The sequence below is a fragment of the Heliangelus exortis genome, chromosome 1, assembly GCF_036169615.1.
Source record: "Heliangelus exortis chromosome 1, bHelExo1.hap1, whole genome shotgun sequence".
NCBI classification, from domain to species: domain Eukaryota; kingdom Metazoa; phylum Chordata; class Aves; order Apodiformes; family Trochilidae; genus Heliangelus; species Heliangelus exortis.
Window position 1 is genome coordinate 88,900,851 of NC_092422.1, and position 26,503 is coordinate 88,927,353.

The window sequence follows — 26,503 nt, forward strand, 5'->3', positions numbered from 1 at the left end:
TTCCCAGAAAAGTCCACCTGGCACTGGCAGTGGCTATGGGTTCAAGTTCTTGGATATTCCAAAACTGTAAATTTATGCCACTTTTTTTAGTTCTGCCTTCCTCCCTGACCCTCTCTCCAGTTAACCTGTTTTGTTGGTTTAGCTCAGTAGCAACATGACATTCTTTACTTTCTGGTTTTACCAAGTGAAAAGTGACTAGTTTAAGTGGCTAGTAAACTTCCAGGTAAATACCCCTAAGTAACCTCTCTGACCTCCTTTTACTGACTGCCTACTTTGCACGTGTTTTGAATCTGTTGTTGACATCTCCCTAACATCTCTCATCCACTGTTTAATATATTTTAATTGCTTCCTAATATTTACTCTTGGGAACAAAAAGTTACTTTTTTTTATGATGGAAATGAAAGGTCTCTGCAAAGGTAAATCAGTGACAGTATTCCTTACGCAGGAAAGAGGAATTTTCATGCTGGCAAAAGGAAAGGACAGAGGTAGTTCTATCAGGAGCAGCACAGCCCACATGAGCCAGTGAATTATGCAATACTTTTTCATAATTACATAAAGCATGCCTAGTAAACATGTAGGTGGATCAACTGAATTTTGATTGATTCTGCAGCAGACAGGTGTACTATTGCCCTTCTCCATACAGCATGAAATGCCAACGTGTAACTAAAAAAACCCACCCCTTCAGTTACTGGGAACACGAGGAATTGTATGTATTGGCACTAGATGTCCTTTCTGCCTGTGGAGAATTGAAGCCATTTAAATTTGTTCAACAAGAATTTCCATGGGCATGCTTCAGAAAAAGCATTCTTTCCCATGTGATGACAGATACGTTGGCTCTGCAATTTGGGAATGGAATGACAGCTAACAGAGATTTCCACACAGCACTGCAGAATGCATAGGTAACGGAGAACCTTCCATTTCGAAATACAACACGAACAAAATGTTTCTTTTGAAGTTACTCAACTGTATTCCTGTGCTGCTACTGGTTGTTCTGGTTGGGAGTGTGCTGTGTCATACAGCGCTGTTGCGGAGCTCATTTTCTAGGGTGAGCTGTATCAGCTCCTTTAAAAAAACAGCACAGCCAGGGTGCTGAAATGCATCCAAACTTACCTAGTGAATTCTGACTGAAATCCAGAGGAACACAGGTGGCCTTTAAGAACAATGCAGCTGAACCTTGCCGCATACAGGGAGCAGAAAAATCGTGGATGTGTTTTAAAGTTTGGTTTTCCCAACCTGAACTGTGATGCAGTACTAAGTAGGTGGTGAAGAGCAGGAAGCACAGGCAGGTGTCTGGGGAAAGTGCTTGCTGCTGGGCTGTCACATCAGGTGCACGAAAAGCTCTTTATTAAAAGCTTAAAAAACATGAGCTCTTGAGATTAACAAAATACATGCCTATTTTTACAATGATAGGTAAAAATACCGTACTTCGAAAGTTCTTAAAACGCGTTATCAAGCCAACACGGGAAATTAACAAAGCAAGGAATAGTCTAGATTTACAGCACGAGTATGGCCATTGCTACACATTTGCATTCATGCGGGGCAGAAGTGGAATACGATTTATGAAGGAAACAAAACAAAAAAAAAATTCCTCCAGGAACAGGCTCCCGCAGCCAGGGTGGGGTGTAGATAGCGCTGGGCACTGGGGAAAAAAACAAACCAAAACTGGTTTGGAAAGGTTGATGCCAGCAAAGGAACACGTTGAGAAGTGGGGTAATACCACTCCCAAACCTGGGGATCAGGATTGCCGAGGTGCTCCCCAGCATCACAGCCAGGGAGTCCCTCTCAGTCTGAGGAGTTGGGCGATCCGCCTCAAGTGACAAACAGCCGAAATAACGACTGAAAAAACCGTGGTATTTGGTGATGCGGTGGTTGTATGGTTGTAACCACACTCGTGCTGCTGCCCGAGCCATTCCCGAGCTCCACCGACCCAGGAGGAAGCACCGCTGCACCCCACTCCAGCGGCTGCTGCCAAACAACGTTCAAGGCAACGCGCTTTAAGGCGAAAGTCTGAGCCCCGCACGGCCCTAGGAAAGGGTTCGCTTCGCCGCCAGCTCTCGGCTCCTTCCTGCCGGCTGCAGCTGGACCACGGGCGGACCGGACCGGGCCGAGCCCTTGCCCGGGGCGGGGCAGAGGCCGCACCGCCTTCCCCTATGGCGACGGACGGCAGCAGCGTGGCTCGCGCCGGCACCCCGGCGGGCCCGCGCGCTCCCGGCTCCCCACCTCGAGCCAACGGCCGCGCCGCGTGACACCGCCCCGCCCCCAGTGCGCATCACAGCCGCTTCCCTCACCCAATCCTTCCGCGCCCGCGCCTCTGATTCACCCACAGGGAACTTTCTCCCCCGCAACCCCCGTCCGCTTCCCGCCGCCCTCTCCGCACCGTTGCCCGTAACCACATAGGGAACCCTCTCCCCGCGCCGTCCATCCCACCCCTCCCCTTTCCTCCCTCTTCCAACTCAGGCCGGGGACTATTTTTTTTTTCTCTCCCCGCCTCCCCTCCCCCTTCCTCCCTCCCATCCCGGGCGTGCCCGGCGCAGGTGGCAGCGGCGGCTCTGTGTGGCTGGTGGCGCGGCTGCGATGGCGGCGGCGGCGCCGCTGAGACTGCGCTAAACGCCAGCGCAGGGGAGGGGGGGAGAGGAGGAGGAGGAGGAGGAGGGAAAGGGAAGGAGGGGAGGGGAGCCGGAGCGCGAGCGCGAGCGAGGCGTCCGGCGGGGGGAGGGGGCGGGGGCGGCTCGCGCCCGCGCGCGGAGGGGAAGGAGGGGAGGAGGAGAAGAGTGGAGGGAAAGGGAGGGGGGGCGGTTGGCTGTCGGTTGGCGGTGGGGGAGGGGCGGCGCTGACAGGGGCTATGCCGAGCCGGGCCCTGCCCGCGCCTGGCGCCGCTTGAGCCCTAATCCCTGCCCGGGCAGCAACGGCCGCCGCCAGCAGCGAATTGTGCCGAGCGAGCGAGCCAACGAAGCAGTGAGTGAGTGAGTGAAGTGGCAGCCGCACGTCCGGGGCAGTCATGGCTGAGCCCCCGGCCTCCTCCAACTCCGGCGGCGGCGGCGGCGTGTCCATGCCGCTCATTGAATCAGGTAAAACCGCCGGGGCGCGGGCGGCCGCGGGGCCAGGGCGAGAGCTACCGCCGGTGCCGCCGCCGCCGCTGCCTGCCGCCATCTTCCTGACCGTGATTATGAATTACAGTCACCCCGGGGGCTTCCCCCCCCTTCCCTCACAGCCCCCGCCAGCTCCGGACTCATCCCCCGTCTCTCCCCGTGTCTCTTGCAGAGCTCTACTTCCTCATAGCTCGGTTCCTGACCACCGGGCCCTGTAGGAGAGCGCTGAAGGTGAGTACCGGAGTGCCGCACACTCACCTGGGCGTACTGGCTGGCACCCCTCGGCCATTCGCTGCCGCCAAGAGTATTAAAGGGGAGGTGTGAGCTGCCGGTCCCCTTCTTCCCCTACACCCCCCCCCCCCCCCCGAGCCCGTTCGCGGCAACAGCCGCATGAGAAGCCAGAGGTTTACTCGTCCCCTGACTATTTTTTTACCTTTTTGTCCGCAGGTGCTGGTGCAGGAGCTGGAGCAGCACCAGGTCTGTGTGGGCTCCGGTGAAATCATCTTTTGATGTAGTCAAAAGTTTACTTTACTTTAAAAGTCATTCAAGTTTCTTACACTCTACTGTCTAACTTTTCCCCCTCAACGCACATTGTTTTGGATGTGATGTATCTCTCTTTCCCCTTTAACCGCTCCTTTTTATTTTTTTTTCCCCCTTCATTTAGTTGCTTCCTAAAAGGTTGGATTGGCAAGGAAATGAGCATTATAGAAGTTACGAAGAATTGGTGAGAATTTTTTTTTTGTAATTAATTAGATTATAACATTGATGTTAGACCCTTTATCTTTAAAAGAAGGCCCAGAGCTTTACCTTCCAGTTTCTTTCCGGCTCTGTTAAGGCACTGGAGTTGTTTTGGAAGGGGCCTTTAATTTCTTTACGTTAGACTAACAAAAACGCAAGTGGTGTTTTAAATTCAGGATATTGTTTACATAGCAGAGGTGGAGCTTGGCGTTGTGCATTGGTACATGCCACTGCCTACATATAGGGGAGAACCAATCTGAAGCAAGGTTTCATTCCAGAGTTTCATGAGCAAGTTTGTTACGCGTGTTTTGATTTGATGGTATTTATTTTCTGGTTGGCTTCCTTCATCAGTCCCCTTCAACAGATTAGGAAATGAAATCGCTGTTCAGAAATCAAGGGTTGGCAGTTCTGGTGCCTGAGTATGCTCTTTATCTCTTGTTACTCACTGGTCATGGCTTTGTTTCTAAATATTAGAACGATATGAGTGCTCTCTCAACAGCACATACTTTATGCCTTGTATGGCTGATACTGTTAGCTCTAAATGTTTAAACTTGTATCAATTTCAGAAAGAAAGGCTGTCTTTCTCTTGGTGTTATATTTTACTGTTTCTTAAACGGTAAAATAGATTTGGCAGTTGAATCTTGTGAAGTGATGGCCTGGTGGTTCCTGCCCAGTGTGGTTTTATTCTTCGTTCTTTTAACTCATCTTGGTTTGGTTTTTTTTTTTTTTTTTTTTTTTGGGTTTTTTTGGGGTTTGTTTTTTTTTTTGATGCATGCTTCTTCTTGCTTTCCCTCCCCTAAGATTCAGGCATTCCTGGTCAATCAACTGGCTTATCCTTTACCCATCAGTTAGTTAGATTCCCTTGTCTCTTGTGTAACACTTGAAGACCTCAAAATCATATTTTTATAGAGAAGGAATGATTTAAAAAAACAAAACAAAACATTTTCTTAATTTTTTAAATGCTCTTAAAATGATAAGTTGGATTCCATTTCTTCTACTTGTCAGTGTGGTCAGTTGAGCAAGTGCTTCAAATACTTAAATTAATGCTTCAAGTCACTAAAAATCCTAGTCTTGTTAAACAGGAATAGTTTCAAGCTCTGACTTGAGTTTAGGAAACATGCAAGTAGTATTAAGTTTAAAAGGATTCCTTCAATGTTTGGTGTTTTGTTGTGTTTTTTGTTGTTGTTGTTGTTTTTGTTGTTTTTTTTGAGATATGGCTTTAGTGCAGTTTTGTTTTGGTTTTTTACTGTGTTTATTATGCATATACAGTTGTCACATTAGTTCTTTAATATGTGCTGCTTGTACCTCTTTCCTACATATTTTAAAAGAAAACTCTATAGAGGTTAATAGTCGTGCAGAATATCCCAATTAATATACCAAAGGTTTTATTTTCTGCTTTTGAGGGGCTTTGGGAACCTCTTGTCCCACTGGTCTTGCTCCAAATTTTTAGAGATGGCAAGCAAATGCAATCATGTGGTGTGATTGTTTCTTTTCCTCTCCGTTCATTATAGACCTGGAGTAAGACTTTGTTCCCCAAATCTGAGTGAAGTAGTGGTATAGTAAACTAAATTAATTGCAAGGTTTTGTATGCTTGCTTCTATCAGGGTATACAGTTTAAATATGTACTTCTTAATGATGGCACACAAAATGGTTTATAGTTCTTGGCATAAAGCATTACAAGCTGAGCTTTCTGTCCTGACTTTGATCTGCTGCTCTATACCAATTCAAGAAGCAAAATTTATAAAGAAACCATGAAAAAGTGCATTTTGTGGTAACATAAAATTCTCAGTATCAACCTTAAGCATCTGATGAGCTGATACTGCTTGGATTTGTTTGACTCTGTTGTGATGTTAACAATTTCACTGATTCTGCTGCTCCCCCTCCCCCCCCCCATGTCCTCAAGAATACAGGTGAAAACCCTGCAAGCTGTACACTACTTGAATTTTTATTATTGAAGCAAGTATTAGGCTGTGGCTTAAATCATACATTCTCAATACTTTGTGTGCATTTGGACAACTTTTTTTTTTTTTTTAAACAGATCTTACACTATAGCATATGGTATTTTTATTCCCACTCTTGCAATGACAAGATCAGCCTTTTCAGGGCTTTCCTCACCTAAGTTAAGTCAGTAGGCTAAGGGAATAGCATCACGAGCACAAGCTCGTTCTACCTGTGTTATGAGCTGCGTGGGCAAGAGGCCACATACCTGCCTTGGTGTGGCCCTCTGCCTCTCCTGGATGTACTGGCTGGTAATAGTCTGGCTGCTGAAGTGGCAGTGTGGCTTCTGTGTCTAACTGGTTTTGACATGGCCAGATCAGAGAGAGGAGTAAGCATGGGACTGCTTGTGCCTGCTGATTCAGGCCTCCTCAGCAGTTTAAATATATGATTCTGAGGGTTTGGTTTACTCAAGTCTGTGTAAATTCTACTTGGCTTATTTAAACTTTGGTGTTACTGTGATTTATAGATGGAGAAGGATTTTTTCATTGAACTCTGGAAAGTATAGAAGGAAAAAAATAATCAGAAACTACACATATCTCTTCTTGACGGGGACATCTGAGTGTCTGTGGGGGTGTAGTTTTAACATTGTTAGATGTAGATAGTATGGGACCCTTCAGGAAGGGGTGAAAGATTGTTGTGATCCTTTTGGTTTCAGGAAGTAGGGTAATCTTGTATAGTACTGGTTCTTCAAGGAAACTATTTGCAGAGAGATGGTACTCAAACCTAATAGTTTACAATCACTGTGTGACTGAAGTACAAGTTGCTTAAATTATTGTGCTGAATTACAACAAAATTCTCAATGATCTTGAGTTATGAGGGTTTGAATTTCATTTTTCTGTTTTTGATAGTTGGGTGAATTGGGCAAAGACACTTATTCTAGGGTGCTGCACAAATGGGTGCCATATGTGTGAGTATTGCAGGCTTTCAGTAGTAAAGTATTTAGGTGGAGAGAGTAATTTTACCGCAGTTATTTTTAGTACAGTTCTCCTGTTGTTTTGGAGTACTCAGTAGATTACAACTTAACAGAGTTGATTTTGGGCTTTAAGTTGAACTGTAAAATATTGAAGCAGTGTTTAATATACTTGTGAATAATGATGTTTTTAGCTTCATCTGTTCTGGATGTACCATATAGATTTTAAAACTTAAATTTCTGTCAGGTGCTGTCCAACAAACATGTGGCTCCAGACCATTTGTTACAAATTTGCAAGCGTATTGGCCCCATACTGGATAAGGAGATACCACCCAGCATTTCGAGAGTGAATTCCTTACTTGGTGCAGGGAGACAGTCATTGTTACGTACAGCAAAAGGTATGTCTTTTTATTCTTTGGAATGGGATTGATACATTTGCATAATTACACGGTGAAAACTTTAGGAATACTTGAAAATGATGAGCTTTTACCAATATTGGCCCCCATTTCTGTGCTGTGTTTAGTCAAGCAAAAGACCAGTGATCTGTGTATTAATATAAAGGCATAGCTATATATTGATTATTATGGAGAGAAAGTTTTAAGTTGGCATCACAAGGGTTACTGTTACTGTGAGTGCTCAGGCTGCTCAACCTGACCAGTTTTCAGTGTCACTGCAATAAAAAGAATCATCAGGACATGGGTGCTGCTCCGCTTAACATCTGCCAAAACTTCCAGTAGTCTATTGGCCCATGTTGATTCTGAGCACAGGTAGCTGTTGTGCTGTGTTCAGTGCAAATGTGGGACAGTAACACCAGCTTTCTGAAAGGTTTCTTGCTTAATGCAAATGACATCAAAACTAGTACTTTTGAATTTGGCTTTGCCCAGAATTTAAAGGGAATTGTTGGCAATGCAATGACTTATGCATATGCTTTATTTGATAGAGTAGATTTTAGCTTAGATTTGTGTTTTTGAATGTTTCTTGGAGGTGGGTGCTTATGTTTGTAGGAAGTTCTGCTGGGTAGCTAGATGCTATGGTGTAGGACTTTTCTGGGATAACACTTCATTTCCAGTTATCTCTCCTAAGTGCTTTATATGATGCCCACTGAATGAAAATGACTGTTCAATCATGACAATCAGGACTGCAATTATTTTTGCCTGACTGTGGCAAAATATGTCAGTGTGGGAGTATTTTTTTTTTAAGAATTGCAGAATTGACAGGTTTAAAGGGACCTCAGTCTAGTTATATAATTTCATTCTAATAAATAGTTAATAATACTTATGAATAAATATTCATTTGAAAATTAAAAAAAATCTTAAACGCAACTGAGAACAAGAAAGAAAAATGCAGTTGAAAAGTTTTTTGTTGCAAACTGCAGGGACATCACCTTTTAGAAATAATCTCTAAGTCTGGTGGCTGGTTGTGGGGTTTTTTCCCCCTCCTGTTAGTTTATTAAATGGGTTTTTCTCTCCTCATTAAAAGTTTTGGGGAATTTGGTGTTCTGTTTTTTTAATTGTTTCAACACTGTGTTTAGGACCACCTATAGGTACGTTACTTACTGTGTTTTGGAACTGCAACTGTCTTATCATTTTTAACATGTACTTAAGATGAACTTCAACCAGTTGGTTTTAAAGATTGCAGGAACACTGTTTGGAAGGGCTCTGCATTTGCTGCTCTTCACAGAGGAAGACCTCCTGAAATTCCTGTGAACTATGGGACACCCCCAAATCTTGGTAAGTTCTTTTCAACACTCATCAGTGCTGCTGTGAGCATACAGTGCGTACCTTGATACTGGCCTTGCTACAACCCTGAAAGGTGCACCACAGAACTGCATCTGGAGGCTTATCTGGAGAACTTCATATGACTTCACTGGAGTTATGCATTGGGTACAAAGGTCTTCTTACAGCACTAGAGACAGCAGCCCCTAGATGACATAATTTTCTTTTATAAAGCCCTTGTATTAAGTGGATAAACCTACCAAAAACACTAATTATTTTTCTTTGGGTAGAAGGACTCTTTTATGATTAGAGGTACAGAAAGCCGTGGGAAAATAAAGGTAACATTAAGAGCTTCTTAATTAGAGACTGAAGTTTTGGTTGGAGCAGATTTAAAATACTGTCTTTTATAGTGAAAATTGCAAATACAAAACCCCCTGACTTTATGAAATCTGAAAGTCATTTCTAATAAGTCCTTAAATAAAGCATTAAATGGAAGTTAAATCAAATCATGTTTTAAAATAGACCTGCTTTAAACATCTGTACGTTCATTCTTTGATTTCTTTGTGTCTTAGTGGAAGTACATCGAGCAAAACAATTAACTGGATATGCAAAATTCAGTACTTCGTTTCCAGGAAGTATGTATCAGCATGTCAAGATGCACAGACGGATTCTTGGCCATCTTTCTTCTGTATATTGTGTTGCATTCGATAGGACTGGACATAGAATATTTACTGTGAGTTGACAAAATGGTTCCAAATGTGAATATAGCTTTAGATGGATGCACGGAAAAGAGCTTTGAAAAGCATGTTATGCTAAAACTTCTAAAGGTGGATATCAGTAGTGTTAAAATGTAGTATTTAGTATTAAAAGTAGTATTAAAATGTGGTTGATCAGCTCCACTGCTGTACTTAAATAGAACACTTTGATGTAATTAAAGGGTGGGAGCGTGTAAGAAATAGTACTTAGTATCTGGTCGGGTGTTGACATGAGTGATGAAGCTTTATTCAGTGATGTGGTTTGATACTAAGCATGTTCATGTTCTCTATAAAGGATCAGAAGAGAGATTGCTTTTACAGAGCAGTATTTTCATTGGCCTTTAATGTAAGGAATCCCCTCAAACTTATTCCAGACTTTTTGTATCAAATAGTATAGATTGTGTTGATCATGGTGCAACCCTAAACTTTAGATGAACACTTAGGTTTTTTTTTAGATGTTGTTTGTATGACTTTTTCTTTCAGATAACATACCATACAAAGTTTTAAGTAGAAGTGTAATTTAGCAAGCTGCAGAAAAGCATAGATAGCTTCTTTAAAGAAAACATAAAACTTCTGTCCTTAATGTCTTGGGAAATCCTTGCTGAGAATAGTAAATATTTCTTTCTAGGGCTCAGATGACTGTTTGGTAAAGATTTGGTCAACCCATAATGGCAGATTAATGGCCACGTTACGAGGACATTCAGCAGAGATTTCTGATATGGCTGTCAATTATGAGAACACTATGATTGCAGCTGGAAGCTGTGATAAAATGATCAGAGTGTGGTGTCTGAGAACTTGTGCACCAGTTGCGGTTCTCCATGGACACACGGGATCCATTACCTCATTACAGGTAGGTTGTTTTGTGTTTTGGTGGTTGTTTGTTTGGTTTGGTTTGGTGTGGTTTTGTTTTTTTGCTTTTTTTTTTAATGTTTCTGCATGTTGAAGTACAAATAATGTAGATGGGTAGTAAAAAGCAGGGAGTCCACCAAACTCCAAATTTTCACTTGACAGTGTGGTATAGAAAGTTTGAAGATATAATCAAGTAGCAGAAAACAAGAAATAACATAGTAAAAAAAAAGGTGCTGTTGCACCTGACTTCAAAAGTTAAAAGTCTGTTTTAGTAGTTGGATTTAGATTTATGGGATATTGTAAGACTAACTATCAGTTTGGTGAGAAATAACCAGTTTCCTTGGCTGCTCATTGAAATTGTAAAAAATAGTTACATGAATGCTCTACACCAACAGAGGCTTGTATTTTTTGTGTTAATACTTCATGAGAAGGAAGGTTAGTACCTTTTCTTCTGTTTGTGGGGAAAAGTACTTTGTGGTTGCTGTTACTAGGCTAATTAAAAAACTTGTCCATTTTATTTTTCATGTCTAAATGCAAGGAACTGATGTTGTGTTTCCCATGTAGGCTGGCACGTGAAGGGCAAATAGCTATCTGTTCCTGTCATTGTGGTTTTCACATGACTGAGATGATCTCTATATGACTGCCCATGGAAATATTAAAATCTGAACTTTTAAATATTTATGTAAAAAATTGTCAAAACCACAGGAGAAAAACCCCCCACTAATTTAAAAAAAAAAAGTTTCCATGCCTCCCTGAAATTCTTGAGTATTTACTTGAAGATCATGAGAGACCTTCTTCACCTAAAAAAGATCACTACCTGTAGTAGTTGAGCTGTTGGAATCAAAGAGTTTCTGGGAAATACCATGTCCTCCTATTGTCTGTTACTGGAGATCTGATATGCTGGTTTACATAGGTGTGTGTTCTGATCCAGAATGTGATTCTTACAACCTCTGTGACATGGATATGTCTCTTAATCTCAAAAGTATGTGTTGTTTCAAAAGTGCAGAGATGTTGCATTAATTGTAATACTGCATTTGTAAATGTAGTGTTGCATTTAAATTTGAAGGCATTGTGCTTCTTTATGTGCTCTTGATAGTCCTTTGGATTTGGTCTTGTTTTGCCTCAGTGATTTTTTTACTTAACAGATAAACTAGCAACTCATTATCCAGATTTGCTGTGTTTTCTAGTAAAACAAATAGGCTTATGTTGAGAGGTAGAGTGGCTACCTGCCAGCTTGTGAAGTTCAGTATAAAAAAAATATTGTGCAGTTTTCTCAAAAAAGCTGCCTTTGATAGTAATCTTCATATTTGCAGAATTTCTGTGGCATTCATTGCACATTTTCTTTGTTTTCTAGTGGCAAAGCATGTATTCGTGGTGTTTCTTTTATTGTAGTGTGTTGTGGGGTTTTTTTAAGTTCTTAATAATACTGTAATTGCAATATGTACAATTTATGTGGCCATTTCTAATAGCAGTAGTAATTGCTGAGCAAGTTAATAAACTTGTGACACTTGTGTTCTGTACAGTATTATGAAGGGTAGCTGTGTACATAGCATCAATTCCATGTCTTAAGAGAAGCATCCACAAGGACTTCCTATAAATCTGTGTGTACTGGGTTACACATACTTGGACTTTCTCATAGATGATGCTCTGCTTAATTATAGAATTTACCAAGTAAGCCTGTGTGGTGAAACTTGAAACTTGCTTCTGTTTTGGTTTTGGTTTTTTTGTTTTTTGGTTTTTGGTTTTTTTTGTTTGGTTGGGTTTTTTTGTTTTTTGAGGGGGGTGTTCTCTGCTCATCACTTCATATGTTGACAACATGTTTAGTGAATGATTGTGATTAGTTAAGACTTCAAAAACAAAGCAGTGAATAAATTGTTTTTATGCAGTAAATAATTGAAACATAGACTATACACTGACTTTGAAATGTAGATGTTATTTTGTAAACATTAATAATGAGAGTTACCAACAATGCATTAGCAGTTTTAGTTGAATAATCCAAAGATTTTACAGTAATGATTTCAGAAGTTCATAAGCAGTTTTTAAATATCTGTTTCTTTGTCTGATTTTACTTTATTTAGTTTAGTCCAATGGTGAAAGGCTCCATGCGATACATGGTCTCTACTGGTGCAGATGGAACTGTTTGCTTTTGGCAATGGGATACAGATTCCATGAAATTCAAGTATGTAAATAGGTTGCTGATTAATTTTATGCTGTATTATGCTTGTTTATATTAAGTTGAGTATTTTCACTAGCTAAAAAAAATTGTCTTTTTGTGATAATAAAAATGTGTGGAAATAATCTGTTACTTAATTATTTTAAAATACCACCACTAGGTATATCCTTTACAAATTTATTATAGTGTTGTCCTGGGAGATGAGTCCAGAAATACATTAACTTCTTAATACACTAGAGGTAAAATATGAGACAGATGAAATTGCTGCAAACATAAATATGTTGGAAAAGTATAATAGAGTTTTTTGTTTAGTTTTCAATAATTGTGTGATATTGGGATGATTTTTACAGATCTTCCATGCAGAGTATGTTCAGGATAGGCTTTGTTTTCTCTATGTGATTGTCATTTATTTGTACCAAAAAAATTTAGATTATTAGCAGAAAAAGTAAGATCTGGGACAGTCAGTGTGTATCTAGTATTGTGCCATATAATGGTAGTTAGTATAAAATGATCCATTTTACATTACACCAGCTTTAAAAAACAAACAACAAAACAAACAAACAAATCCGTAAAAAAACCTAACTAAACAGAAAAACCCCACAAAGCAGCAACCAAAACCCCAAAACCAGAACAGTACCTCAGGAAGCAGATTATTTTTTTTATTCAGATTTATGATCTTAAGGTAGTAGAGTTGCAGCAAAAGCCATCAAAGGCATAGTTTCATCAGAAGAATCTTTTAAGGCTGTGAGTTATCTAAAGAAAGTGTTAAAACTGAATGTATAATTAATTATTCTCCTAAAATTAATTTAGAGGACTATATGAGATGTAAGCAGAGTTTAACCATGGGCTTAAGTTTTAGGTTTAAGTATTGGTAGATCTCAAAGCAGCACTTCTAGGATTTGAATCTCTGTACTGAGTGTCATATAAGCACAAGAAATACTGTTACACTCAAGGTTTCCTTTGATAAACAGAAAACACTCCAACAGAAACGTGGTGGAATAGTGGGTAGAAACTTACAAAGCTTTTAAGTGGCACAGTTTGCTGATTTCTCCTTTTAATGAAGTTCTTTGTAGCTAACTCCAGGGAGGTTATGGCCATGTCAGCTTGAAGACTGTGTACGTGACTTGTAGAACAGGAAATCAGTCTTTTAAATCACCATGTACAGAATGTTGAAAAACTTTTTTTTTTTTTACTTCTGTAAGTTTTTATGATTTTGCACATTCTGCAGTAATGGTATTTACCAGACTTTATTACACTGTTCGTGGCTTGTAATTTTAGGGTAAGAGTTCAGTAGGAGGGTAAGAGTTCAGTACAATGTGGGTATGTTAGGGAGGGACTAAATCATACTGAAGGATGAGAGAGAATAAACATTCTTTGGCATGTCACCTTTTGTAGCAGCATGTTGCAGAAAAAGTCAGGCTGTGTGGACTTCAAATGTCATTTGTGTATGTGTCTATGATAATTTTGAAAACTGAACCTTATTGCTCATCTGCCTACATAAGACGTATATAAATGTTATTGTACATATTTATGAAATACCTTTTATGCAAATGTTTGAAGAAATACACCTTTATGTTTTGAAACGTTGATGAAAGTCAAGTTTTGTGTGCTATGTCCTATTTCAAGATTATTTTAATTTTCTTTTTTATTTTTAAAGCAATCGGCCAGTGAAATTTACAGAGAAGCCTAGACCAGGAGTTCAGATGCTTTGTTCTTCATTCAGTGTAGGTAAGTATGTGCAGATAGAGTTCAGCACTGTGATATCTCTTCTCTCCTTGTATATAGTTATTTTAATACTCTGGTTGTGACAGCTTTCAAATACCCAAAATCAGCAGCTGTGTAGTTAGTAATTGTATATATGGGTATTGTTAGCTCATGACATAATGAAATAATATGACACTTGCCTTAGCTAACAGTGTAAGACTGTTGAACTAAGTGATACTATTTTCCTTTTGCCATTGGTGATTTTACAGAAGTAAAAGTAACCTGATGCTTCTTTAATTTTTATCCATCTTTATCGTATTTTTATTTTTCTTTAATTCCTTAGTATAAGGTCAGGGATTTGCAAAATTAGTTCTCTATGATAGCAGTCAGCAGCAGTGGAAGTGGCTACTGCCACAGTGGTTACTGAGGCCCTTGGTTTTGTGTGGGTTGAGATGATCATAGGTGGTCATAAAGATAGTCATAAAGATCCCTTCTTTCTTAGGAATCCACAAATATATCTGTAGAGGTGCTGCATTCCTGGCTTGCAGTCATCTCATTCTGATATGGGTGACTTGAGGAAAGGCTTACTGGTACCAGACAACATGAACATTAGAAGAACTTGGGATTTCCAGAAATAAAATAGAAATCAAAGTAGAGTTATTAACATTGTCAGGATATAGCTGTGTTTGGGTTTAGGTTTTTTTGAGCGTTTATTTTCTTGGTGGGGGTTTTTTGGTTTTTTTTTGGGTTTTTTTTGGTTGGTTGGTTGGTTGGTTTTTTTTGCATCTTGGCACCTGTAAATGCTCTCAGATCTGTGTATTGCTGCCACCACAGCTAGTGGTATACTCATACTGGTTTACTTCTCTTTTACCCAGTTTTGAAGCGGTTTACAATCCACAAATGAGACCTATGCTACAGTGAAAGAGTCATCTAGATAATTCTGATGATGGCTGGCCATATTCACCATAATCAAAGCCTTCTGTGTTCAATTAGTAGTGTCAGATGTTTCAACATTCCCCTAGTTACATTTTTTTTACCTTCTAACACTCAGAAAGCTACTTATTATACTATTTATACTTACTGTATCTGAGAGAACTTTCTTGGAGCTAGAAGGCGATTTACTTCCAATTTGTTTGTCAGTGGAAGACTGTAAAAGTGACACTCACTAGGTTGTTTTTGGGTTTTTTTTTAAAAATGAGGCATCTGAGAAATGTTGCTCTGCTTTAATTCTACAGTAGCTTAATTATTGCTTGTTTTTTTACAGGTGGTATGTTTTTAGCAACTGGCAGCACTGACCATGTCATCAGGATGTATTTTTTTGGCTCTGAAACACCTGAGAGAATAGCTGAATTGGAAAGTCATGCTGTACGTAAGAATGCTACAAACCCACTAACGGGATAAACTTGCAACTTAATACTGCTTGAAGTGACTCAGATTTGACAATGTTTTTTTATTGAATATTTTTAGAGCTTTTACTGAATTTAAGGGAGTCAGAATGTATTCAGAATCTTTTCAACTGGCTATCATATATCTCTCTCATTTTAAAGCATGTGGTTTGCTCAGTTGCTTCCCTCTTACTCCAAGTGTGCCCAGCAACCCGCGTTACTACATGCAGTGTACAGGAAGTAGATAGACTGAAAGTGTGGATTCCATTACTCAGGTTATTTACCACTTCACACCTGTTAAGTCTTTAAGTGGGGTTATTATGTGTCCAGAATTTCATGTCAGTTCTTGACCTTTGTTCATGCCAGCAGTGATTGTGAAAGCTACTTTACTACTTCCACGTAACAAGTCAGCTTACTGGCTTACTGTTATTTCCCCGTGTGTTTCATGTAACTTATGCTGTCTGTACTTGCTTTCTTGATCTAATCTGTAGGAACAGATTTTCTTACATAAAATGCTCTCAATTTTTATTTGTGTACCTAGTCTAGTGGACTCGGTGTTCTAAGGAATCTAAGGGAAACTTGGCTTACATTCATGTGCAGAAGGTTGAGTTGGATTTTTTTCAGCATTTGATGCACAAAGAATCTGTAGATTTATTTGAACCCTTAAAACTCTTTGAGTGGCAGTTCTTAAAAATACTGATAATTTTGTTTGCCTTATGGTTTTGCTAATGCTGAATCTTACTTAAACAATTAAAGTGATAAGTCTTGATCAGTACATATTTTGTATGTAGGGAAGACTTTCAGCTCTGAAGATAAACTGATCTGAGTGTGTTATCTCCTTTTCCTATTTTTGTATTGTGATGAAATTATTAACTAATGGTGTATTTAAGTAGGAGCAGGAGCATCAGACTCCTCTTGACTGTAGGAGATGTATATTCAAATATGAGTTAATTTGCTGTCCTGTTGTTAATGGACAGTTAAGTGGGACATTTTATTCAAGCTTAAACGTGTTAATGGTTAGTGAATTCAAGTAAGTATTTATTGGGACTGGGTCATCTTGCAGTTAAAACTGTTAGTAATTATACAGTATGCAGGTTTTTCATTCAGGTTTTACGAAGCTCAGATGTGTAAAAAAATGTATGTCCTATTAAAATAAATAATTTCTAACAAACTGTGCTTTTTCTTATAGGACAAAGTTGACAGTATCCAGTTTTCTAACAGTGGTGATAGGTATGTTGAAAGATGCTAAAATGTTAACAAACAATACATTATTTTGGAATAAAGAATGTATTATTCCAAATGGAAGTTTCCAGTAAGAAAATTCTATTTATTAGGAACTAAAAAATGAAATTTAGGCTCATCCAGGTGACTGAACTTACATTTCAGCTCCCTGTCTCTGTTGTTAGGCAATGTCTTTGGACTGGCTGGGTTTTTTGTTTATGTGGAGGAATGTTACCACTTTTTAACATACCTGATATATTGTGGCTTCATAAATCTCCTCTTCCCCATTCTTTCCTTTCAGATTCAGGAAGTACTGGATCAAAATAGGGAATGGGAAAACAATACAAATTGTCTAAAATGGGTTTTAATAATTTTAGGTTTTTTTTCCAGTCTGCTATTTTTTTTTTTTTTTTTTTTTTTTTTTAGGGAAATGACTTCACAAAATTTTACAGCAGAATCAGGGGAGGGAATATCATGTAAAGCCCATTTGTACAATTTCACTCAGAGGACAGAATGGAGTCAAAATTGACTCAGATTTGCCTGTCATTAATGAAGATCTGGATTTTAGTCTTCAGGGCAGACTTGGATCTGCAACCATAATTTGCAGTGTAATTTTTATTGGGTTTTGTCAGTCTTCTTGAAAGCCAGATAACTGTGATTAAGAACACTAGTAATTTACATTCAATTCAGAAGTTGTAATTGTCTTCCTTTTAAATGTGTTTTTCTGCAACTTTGCTTGTCTTCAGGGTTGTTATGTTGCACTGGTCCATCCATGTTGCTTGCATTGAAGTACCCCCAAAAAGACCCCAAAACTTCTCTTTCATTTGGTGACAATTCTGTGGAAGATGTTTAAGATTTATAATAATTAAAATTAATCATAGCAAATCATGTCTTGATACAATTAGCACACAAACCTTTTTTGTGGGAGTCATATCACCTGTCTTTCAGGGTTGTGATTCATGGACTAGGGGAATTATCTTTATGTCTTAAAATGTTTCAGTTCCTCTCTCCAGGATTTCCATTCTGCTGCACTGATTGTTCAGCAGTTTGTGAAATGAAAGTGTGAACTGCTGTGGTTTACACCTTGGTATCTTAAAGTAGACCACTGGTGATTCCTTATACACAGCTGTGGGTGGGAACATCTCAGATGTTTCTGTGTTTCTGTGATGATCTGGTACTGCCTCTGCTTCGGTATCTGAACTCTGCAGTTTCAGAATGGTTAATGGCTTTTTTTTTTTTTTTTTTTTTTTTACATTGAAATATCATAATTGAGAAGGAGTTGGAGATTAACTTGTGAACTGAGTTTAACTTTGGGACTTGCTTTTCTGGTGGATTTAGACAGCATTATTCATTTTTTCAATTCAGAAAAACTCTTCCTTGGGCTTCTGGAAAAAAAATTTAATAGATAGGTAACTGCAAAGAATTATCTTGCACACACAAATCTAATATTTCATTATTATCAGTCTTTCATTGTAACATTTTAAATTGTGATAGCATCTTAACTTTGAATGTACTTTAAAGTAAATTATTTTGAAGATTAACTATTTTAAAAACTTCTCCAAGGTTCATAAGTGGCAGTAGAGATGGAACAGCTAGAATCTGGCGTTTTGAGCAAGCAGAGTGGAGGAGTATTTTGTTGGACATGTCTGATCGATTGCCAGGGTAGGTGAAGTATTCCTTTTCTGTTGTGTTAAGTCAGAAAGTTTGAAAAACTTAGCAAGCACACTTATTTACACTCAAACTAGAGCAAGCCTTAGCAGTTTAATGATCAAGTAGTATGGTATTTGTGGGAATGAGATGAGTGTTCTGGTGACATAATAACTTGCTAAATTTTAGTTTGTTCTTGAATGAATGCGTAAATGTTTATATAGCTTTCAAGTGTATACTGTACCAAATTAATTACATTTCTTTAAGGAAAAAAAGTTGTCAGGAAGTGCTATAAATCTTGATCTGAATTTCAGTTGGACACCTGATATGTGGCAGGAGAGACTTTTTTTGATTAGTAAAAATAAGGTACATGATAACCTCTTCTAAGAGAGATCATGACAGGTAATAGGTAGGTTTTATCAAGGACTGATCTTTCTGGTCACTTTTATATATGCTTTTGTACTTTTAAAAAGTGTTATTAGTGAAATATAGCGTATGGTTTGAATAGTTCATTACAGATGAAGATCAGGGTATTATATGGCACTGAAGGGTTAGAGGATTTACAGTAGTACAGAATGCTTAGTCAAGTTTTCTAGACACTAAGCAGAAATGAATTTTTAGGTGATTAGATGAGGGGTAGGATAAACACAGAAAACAAACCCTGACTATAGTAGTTGATGGGAGGGAGATTGCAAGGTCTTTTTATCATGCAGCCTTAAAAAAAAATTTTTTTTACTAAGAAAGAAGGAGGTATTAATATTTGATATTTGATAGTTGCATCTTTCTGGTTTAATTGTAATTGTGAATAGCTGTGAGAGAGGCTGCTCTTTGAATACAGATAATACTGTGTGAAAGTGTGTTTCAGAAAACACTCTTGACTAAGATGCTGACAAGGGTGTGTTACAGTATCCTCTAAAGGAATATTTGGGAGAGAAACATAGAAATTGAGGTGAATACAAAATATCCATAATGTGTTGTGAGTAAGAAAAAAGGCTTAAATGTAGGTGTTATCTTCTGTAACATCATCTGTAACAGTTAGTTGAAGAGCTTCTGACTGTAAAAAATGAAATTGTTTTGCAGGAGTTTTTTTAGGAGTCTAATTGTAGAAAAGATAAGTCTCCATGAAAAAAATAGGGCCTTTTTTTGCTTTGCATCTCAAATGGGGAAAGATGGTACTATGTCCAATGTAATAAGTGCACTAGACATCCAGATTTATTATTAATTGTTCCAAAAATAATGTTTATGGACTATGGCTTTAAAACAAAATTAATTTTAACTTTCCTTCCTTTGTGTGCTTGTTAATATGGGAAAAAGTTATTTTTCTGTATTTTGAGATAGAAGTTGGCAAAATAAAAATATCTCATTCCTGTTCAACTCTTAGTGACACATGTTCAGAAGAAGACAAATTTATGAAGCCTAAAGTAACCATGATAGCTTGGAATCAAAATGATAACTATGTTGTTACGGCTGTCAATAATCATCTGCTCAAAGTTTGGAATTCCTATACAGGACAATTGCTTCATGACTTGGTGGTATGTGATTTTACTTCCTTTTTGAAGCAGAGGGCCTTCCTAGAATTGCAGTGATGTGCGTGTTGAGTTCATCATTAGGTCTGATTTGTCTTGAAGTTTCTTTATGAATGAAAATGTAAATAAAGTGCTTCTTGGATTATTTTTTTTAACTTAAGCTAGCTGCCTTCTCCTGTGTTTGAACAGTCCTTCCCCTAGCTGCTCTGTTGAACTTGCATGTCCTGTGACATAATTAAAAGGTTTTGTGCTGTAATGTATTTGCCCATAGAATAATTCACTGTCCTATGGCAAAAGCTCCATATTTCTAGAGTTCTTGATTGAATCTAGAACATTATTAGATTTAGAATGATCAAAAGTCTTTCTGACTGCCTGAAGTTTTGCCCTGCTGACATACCACAGGTAGACACCCAGGTAGATAAACTATGGAATTTGCTAAATCCATGTATTTTTGAAGACAGCTTGTAGGGGACTAATTTTCCAGAAGCCTGCATTTAAGGACAGGCTAATGTAGTGCATTAGTCTCTACAGTAAATATCCTACTGACGTTGATTAATGTCCTCTTGTTTGCACTTGATATGCAATTTTAAATTCTAGGGGCATGCGGATGAAGTATTTGTCTTGGAGACCCATCCTTTTGATTCCAGGATAATGCTGTCTGCGGGTCATGATGGCAACATCTTTATATGGGACGTTACCAAAGGCACAAAAACAAAGCATTATTTTAATATGGTAAGACTTTTTTAATACTCCTTTTGTTTCTTAACACACAGCAGTGTGTTCACATTTTAGTGGTGCCCAGTAACAGGACAAGGAATAATGGGTTTATACTAGAACAAAAGAAGTTCCACCTCAACATGAAAAGAAACTTCTTTACTGTGAGGGTTGTGGAGTGCTGGAACAGGCTGCCTGGAGAGGTTGTGGGGACTCCTTCTCTGGGGACTTTCAAAACCCACCTAGATATGTTCTGTGTTGCACTAAACAGATGATCTCTAGAGGTCTCTTCCAACCCCTAACATTCTATGATGATTCTAGTTTAAAGAATTGTTAAGAGAGCACACACCACACCCTCTGTGCCTTTTGGGAAAAAAAAGACCCCACCATTAAAACCAAACAACAGAAGCCCACCAGAAAAACAAAAACAAAAAAGCAAAAATTTATGAGTTCATTTTTTTCCCTGGAGCTTTTACCTTTTACTTTCTTGGTTATTGTAATGGTAGGCGCAAAGGGACTAGGAGCCAGTTTTTAACAGTTAAGTGTGGCAGAAGTGGGAGGCCAGGATTGCCTCTTATCTGCATCCATTCTCTGCTTTAATCAGATGCCTCTCACTGGACCTTTTGCCATGCTGAGTCAGTTCACTGATCTTCTGCAAAAGCATTTGTTGCTTCCTTCCACTGCTGCTTTCTTACAGAGTTGAATTGAGTTGAATTGGTGAGGGGCATCTTGATAAGCTTCTGAAATAAGGAAGGTTAATTATGAGAATTAGCACTTGGGTGTGAGGAATGTGAGGTGTGGTGGAACAGAGCAGGACTTTGCTTTCATCACATTCAATGTCTGAGCTTTTCAATCTTGACCCGTTGTGAGGTGGTGTGAATAGCTGACATCAGGGCTTTTCCACTCTTTGGTACTGAAGATCTTGTTGCATCTCATCTGTAGTAGTAATTTTCCTTGGTTGAGATCAGGTGCCATCTAAAAAGACTGAAAGGTCTCCTTTTAGACCATCATTTCAAGAGTCATATGGACATATATTTGTGTTCTCAACTGTCATAAAAGTTACAATATTGTTACCATAGCATCAGTGTACTGGGGCAGTTCTTAAGAGCTCCCATGACATTTGCTCCATTTGACAGCTCCTGATTAGCACTTTAAAATAGGATATTTTCTTTGAAACTGAAGTTATCACCCAGAGTTTGTACTAGTTTTTAAGTCCTCTTCTGGTTACAGTTGATAGCAAAGTGATTTTTTTTCCTTTAGCTTTAAGATTCTCTGTGCTTTTCTTGAAAGTGGTTTAACAAAATCAGTGTATGTTAGCTGCATTTTAAGCAGTGTACTAACAGCTAAAAATAAAAAAAAAAGCTTTTTTTTTTTTTCTCCTTAATAGTAAGTTTCCATATATTCACTGCATCTTTTAAAACTGGTGATTCAGGACTTAAATTCACACATCAAGGGGAAAAGAAATAAACTGAAGAAAAGATATTATTTGTGTTTAATGGAGGTTTTTAATAGGTACATGACTGCTTTTGACAGTAATTGATTTTTGATTGCTTTATTTATTGTTTGTTTAAAAAAAAATTGTCAGTTTTGAGTATCTTTCCTTCACTCTAGATTGAAGGCCAAGGACATGGTGCTGTTTTTGACTGTAAATTTTCACCGGATGGGCAGCATTTTGCATGTACAGATTCTCATGGGCATCTGTTGATATTTGGTTTTGGCTGTAGCAGGCCTTATGAAAAGGTAAGTTCAGCTTTTTATTAGAACTGCTTATTCAAACTTCTAACTGGAACTTGTCATACTCGTTCCTCTAAAATATCAGATGTAAAAAATTTTGTATGGTAACAGGTCTAGGTTCAATGGTTTCCTTGATGTCTGTGAGTTCTCTTCTATGTATGGTCCTGGCACAGCAGAAACAACCAGTGTATTACAGTCTCTTGGGAGTAGCTCCCAAGAACTTTTTTGGAATCCATTTTTATCTTCCAGACAGCTAATTTGCATGTTAATTGTTCAACCTCAAAATTACTTTTATTTCTAATTTCTGAATATAGCATAATGTTTAAAGATTGGAATGTAGCGTAAAGTTTGTTGAATTACTACATAATTCACAAAAAAGCAGACTCTATGTTAAGAGTAATTTGCTGATTTATTTCAGTTGTTAAAAGTTGTAGTTCTTTAGGCCTTTGGTTATTCAAACCTAGAGTCACTGTAGTAGTTTGGATGAATATTTACTTTTGCTTATCTTAATCAACACTGTCAATTTCAAAATGTTGGGAAAACGTGCTTGGGATAAATGTTTTGCTTTTGATATCTTATCATGCTGTTTCTTTTTTGTTTTGATAAATGTGTGTTTCTGTCTTGAAAAAAATTCGTATTGTATGGGAAATTTAAAAAAAAATTTTAAAAAAATTATCTTTTGTATTCTCTTCATCCTGCTCATCACTGTTAGGAGCAAAGGTTTGGACTATAATCTAATACTTGTATAACTGTTTTCCTTCAGCTGCATGGATTTAACAGACTTTTGGTTGCAGAAAACATTTCTGGTGGACATTGCATGATTAAGAAAGAACTTCGAGAGCTTATGTTGAACTTGAGACAATTATTTCCTTGCGTGGAAACAAAGGAAACTTTTCTTAATTGTGTGGAAAAAAATAAGAGGTGTAAAATACTCTAAGTGTAAAACAATGCTTCTGCTTTTAAGTTACCTTAATTGTCTGTCTCCCAAAAGCATTTTTTTTTCTTGAAAAAGCACTATTGAGAATGAGAGTACTGCAGCATCCACACAGGTTAATTGTAGCTATGTGTAACTCTTTTTGTTAGGAGTTTGTCCTTTTATTTTTAAGGATACTTTACATATTTTAGTGTAACTTCTTCTTCTCTGTTCTTTAGCATATTTTTCAAATTGATAACATAAAGACTTAATTTCTTTCTAGATTCCTGATCAGATGTTTTTCCACACTGACTATCGGCCACTTATTCGAGACTCAAACAATTATGTCCTAGATGAGCAGACTCAACAGGCTCCTCATCTCATGCCCCCTCCCTTCTTGGTCGATGTGGATGGCAACCCTCATCCAACAAAATATCAAAGACTGGTGCCGGGAAGAGAGAATTGTGCAGATGAACATTTGATTCCTCAACTTGGATATGTTGCAACAAGTAAGAGCAGTGTCACTAAAGACCTACATCCAGTAGTTAAGAGTTACTGTAGTAGTTCTGGATGGGAACAGAGTAGATATGACATAGGTGGTTTAAAAATGCCTTTATTTTCTGCTAGAAGAACTGTCATGTGTTTATGTTCACTAAAGATGCTTAAAGGTCCCATGGTTAATATTTTCAACAAATGAAAAAAATAACCAGTTGTTCAAATAGATCTCAATTCTTTTCTGCATGTACTGGCATGCAGAAATTGTGCTTAATTGTAGACTCGAAGTGTCTCATTTGGAACAAACAATTGGTATCATTTCAAGAATGGTTTTCATTGTGTTTGGTTGTAGAATGTTTCACTGTGATGTGAACAATGGGATTAAATCATTTGCTATAGTTATTTAGTTAAGTAAATCCACTCATTTTATTTGCATTACACTTGCAAGGTGATGGAGAAGTGGTTGAACAAGTTATAGGGCAACAGACAGTTGATCAGGATGAGCAAGGCATGGAGCCCAGCATCCTTGATGGCATGATTAGACAATTACAACTACAGCAAGATCAACAATTCGGAGCTGAACAAGAATCTGCTTCAAGTGGCCCACAAAATGGGGAAGGAACACCTAGAAGAGGTTAGTACTTGCTGGTTAATTCTTAGGCAATTTTTCTATCCCCATTTTTATTATAGTATCTGAAGTATTTAAGCCAGGCTTTAATTTTGTCTTGAACAAGATTCCCTTAACATGGTGATATCTGGCTAAGATATTTTTTTCATTAAAGTATTGCTACTCCTGTGATTAAAATTTGATTTAAAAATAAAAAACAAGTCTTCCGCATTTCCTTTTAAAAAGCATTAACTGTATTTCTTGTAAAGTGCTCTGTATTTGGTAGTAATTATAGAGCTGCATTTATTCTCCTCTGAAGTATTTTACTGTTATTCAAACTGGGTTCCTCTCTCCCTTCTTTACAGATTTAAACCAGGCACTCTTCTCACCTATGTCCCTGTAGTTTCAGTTATGTAAGCTTAGATCCAGGAAAAGTGCTTTTTAGAGCCTCACTCACCTCAGAGCTGCCTGAAATAGTTGAGAGAAACACCTCTGGCATATTACATGTCCTTTCACTGTATTAAAATAGCAGTAGAAATAGCTATTTAAAAAGTATATGTGTAATCTTTCTGTTTTTTCTACAGGACAGATTATTTCCTGAAGGTGATAACTAGTCATATGGTGGAGATAAAAAATATATAAAGCATGAACTTTTTATCCTGTAGTAAGCAGAAACAAAGTTCACATTCTATGTAGTTGAAAAAAATGTTTTTATTTGCATATTTTAGCTTTTAGAAGACCAAGTTTTGACATCCAGTCTCCTCCCAACATCGGTCTGCGGCGTAGCGGGCAAGTCGAAGGTGTGCGTCAGATGCATCAGAACGCCCCACGAAGCCAGATGGCGACCGAGAGGGACCTTCAGGCTTGGAGACGAAGAGTTGTTGTACCAGAAATACCCCCCAGCTTACTCAGGTCTGTGGAGAGCTTACTGGTCTGCAGATGTGATTGGAGAGAAAGCATCATGGTGTTGCTTTCTAAATGCAGTTCTGTGAGACCTAAGATAAAACAGGGTACAAATTAAATAGGTCTGTGTTATAGTCAAATCCACTCAAAAACTTTTAGTTGTAAATAGTTCATTCGACAAAAAAGAAAAGAGAGTTTCTCTAATTTAATAATGATGTTTTCTCCTGTATTTGAATACTTGTAGTCATCTTAAAGGACAGCTAAATTACCTAGGTTCTTGTGCTTCCTAAAATAGAGGAATGTAGGTTAGATTCATTTATATTACATAGTTTGGAGAGATTGTGCTTTTGTGAGACTGTGTGGGGGTGATGTGTTATGACCAGAAGCAGCCCTGAGTACTTGAAATCCTAAATTATTTAGCTTCTTTCAAAGGTACTGTCAGTATGCACCTGTGAAAAGGAGAATTAATATCAATGGCTAAACATTTTTTAATGGTACAGCCATATTTGCTGATACATATCTGAAGTGTTTAAAAAGCTTCCCACGTTTTGGGAGGTACAAAAAGGGAAAAATATGGATTAAAAATGGTGTAAAAAGTTTATTATAGTCTGAAATTTAAAAGGAAGACTTTCTTAATATCATCATTTTTTTTCAAATCTGGAAATGAGAAGAAATGTCTTAGGTGTTTAAGCAATAACATCTGAAATTAATAATGTAATGGAATTGAGTGTTAGGATTTAGTAGCTAGATCCTTCAAAAAGGATCGTTTAATTTTTTATCACTGTCAAAACAGATCTAGAATTTGATTTTCATTACTTTTTTGTAGGAAGCAAGAAGAATACCGAATTGCAAAAGGGGAAGAAGAGAGGGAGCTTTATGCAACAGAGAAGAAAAAGTCATTTGAGTCATTGGAAAAGGTATGCAACAGCTTCTAGGAAAAAAGGCATTCTGTGTCCAGGGAGGAGTCATTGTTTAAAAAATGAAAGCAGGCGTTTCTGAAGGTGTGGTCTTCAAAGGTTCATGCTGATTCAGCTTCCACTTACTGCAGGACAAGGTCTGATTTATTTTTATGAATACCTAGAATTGTTTTTTTCTTTCAGGAATGTTTCCTTCCATCTAAAGTATTTGGTAGCAATTTTTAAAGGCAGACTTGATTTTCAGACTGTTCTGGTTTTACTGCAGTTTCAAATTCAGTTCTTGAAGGCTCATGAGAAAGCATTGAGGTTCAGGGTCCTGTATTTGAAGAGTTATATGCTATGTTGCTATTGCCTTGTGATTTTATTTTAGTTTTGTGTATGGGGCAGGTTTTCAGACTTGTCCTGTTTTGAATATTTTTTGCTTTATCAATTTCTTGGAAGGAATCTGTACGAAGGAAAAACCTGGTTATTGTAAGATAGTGGCCTGATCTGTATCTTGCAGTACAAAAT

At 38.1% G+C, this 26,503-nt stretch overlaps 1 protein-coding gene and 1 long non-coding RNA gene across 3 annotated transcripts in view; one reads left to right on the top strand and one right to left on the bottom strand.

The window, feature by feature from the left end:
- Positions 1-1,525: 1,525 nt before the first annotated feature.
- LOC139800217 (uncharacterized) lies at positions 1,526-3,961 on the bottom strand. 2 transcript variants are annotated; one of them, XR_011727661.1, is made up of 3 exons: positions 3,348-3,376; positions 1,729-1,836; positions 1,526-1,639 (listed from the first exon to the last, which is right to left on the bottom strand). It is a non-coding gene; the product is annotated as an uncharacterized lncRNA (long non-coding RNA). The 2 variants fall into 2 exon arrangements; XR_011727656.1 differs by lacking the exons at positions 1,729-1,836; positions 3,348-3,376 and adding exons at positions 3,523-3,592; positions 3,897-3,961 and having other exon boundaries at positions 1,529-1,639.
- BRWD1 (bromodomain and WD repeat domain containing 1) overlaps positions 2,813-26,503 on the top strand; it is a 52,612-nt gene continuing 28,921 nt past the window's right edge. Inside the window, exons 1-20 of the mRNA XM_071752986.1 lie at positions 2,813-3,068; positions 3,262-3,320; positions 3,537-3,566; positions 3,754-3,813; positions 6,983-7,133; positions 8,367-8,465; positions 9,023-9,183; positions 9,834-10,055; positions 12,133-12,233; positions 13,885-13,955; positions 15,196-15,296; positions 16,506-16,546; positions 18,101-18,199; positions 19,566-19,716; positions 20,308-20,442; positions 22,036-22,164; positions 23,355-23,580; positions 24,015-24,200; positions 24,902-25,085; positions 25,903-25,993. Of these exons, the coding sequence (XP_071609087.1) occupies positions 2,999-3,068; positions 3,262-3,320; positions 3,537-3,566; positions 3,754-3,813; positions 6,983-7,133; positions 8,367-8,465; positions 9,023-9,183; positions 9,834-10,055; positions 12,133-12,233; positions 13,885-13,955; positions 15,196-15,296; positions 16,506-16,546; positions 18,101-18,199; positions 19,566-19,716; positions 20,308-20,442; positions 22,036-22,164; positions 23,355-23,580; positions 24,015-24,200; positions 24,902-25,085; positions 25,903-25,993 (2,367 nt within the window). The 5' untranslated portion in view covers positions 2,813-2,998. The remainder of the gene's footprint in view (positions 3,069-3,261; positions 3,321-3,536; positions 3,567-3,753; positions 3,814-6,982; positions 7,134-8,366; positions 8,466-9,022; positions 9,184-9,833; positions 10,056-12,132; positions 12,234-13,884; positions 13,956-15,195; positions 15,297-16,505; positions 16,547-18,100; positions 18,200-19,565; positions 19,717-20,307; positions 20,443-22,035; positions 22,165-23,354; positions 23,581-24,014; positions 24,201-24,901; positions 25,086-25,902; positions 25,994-26,503) is intronic.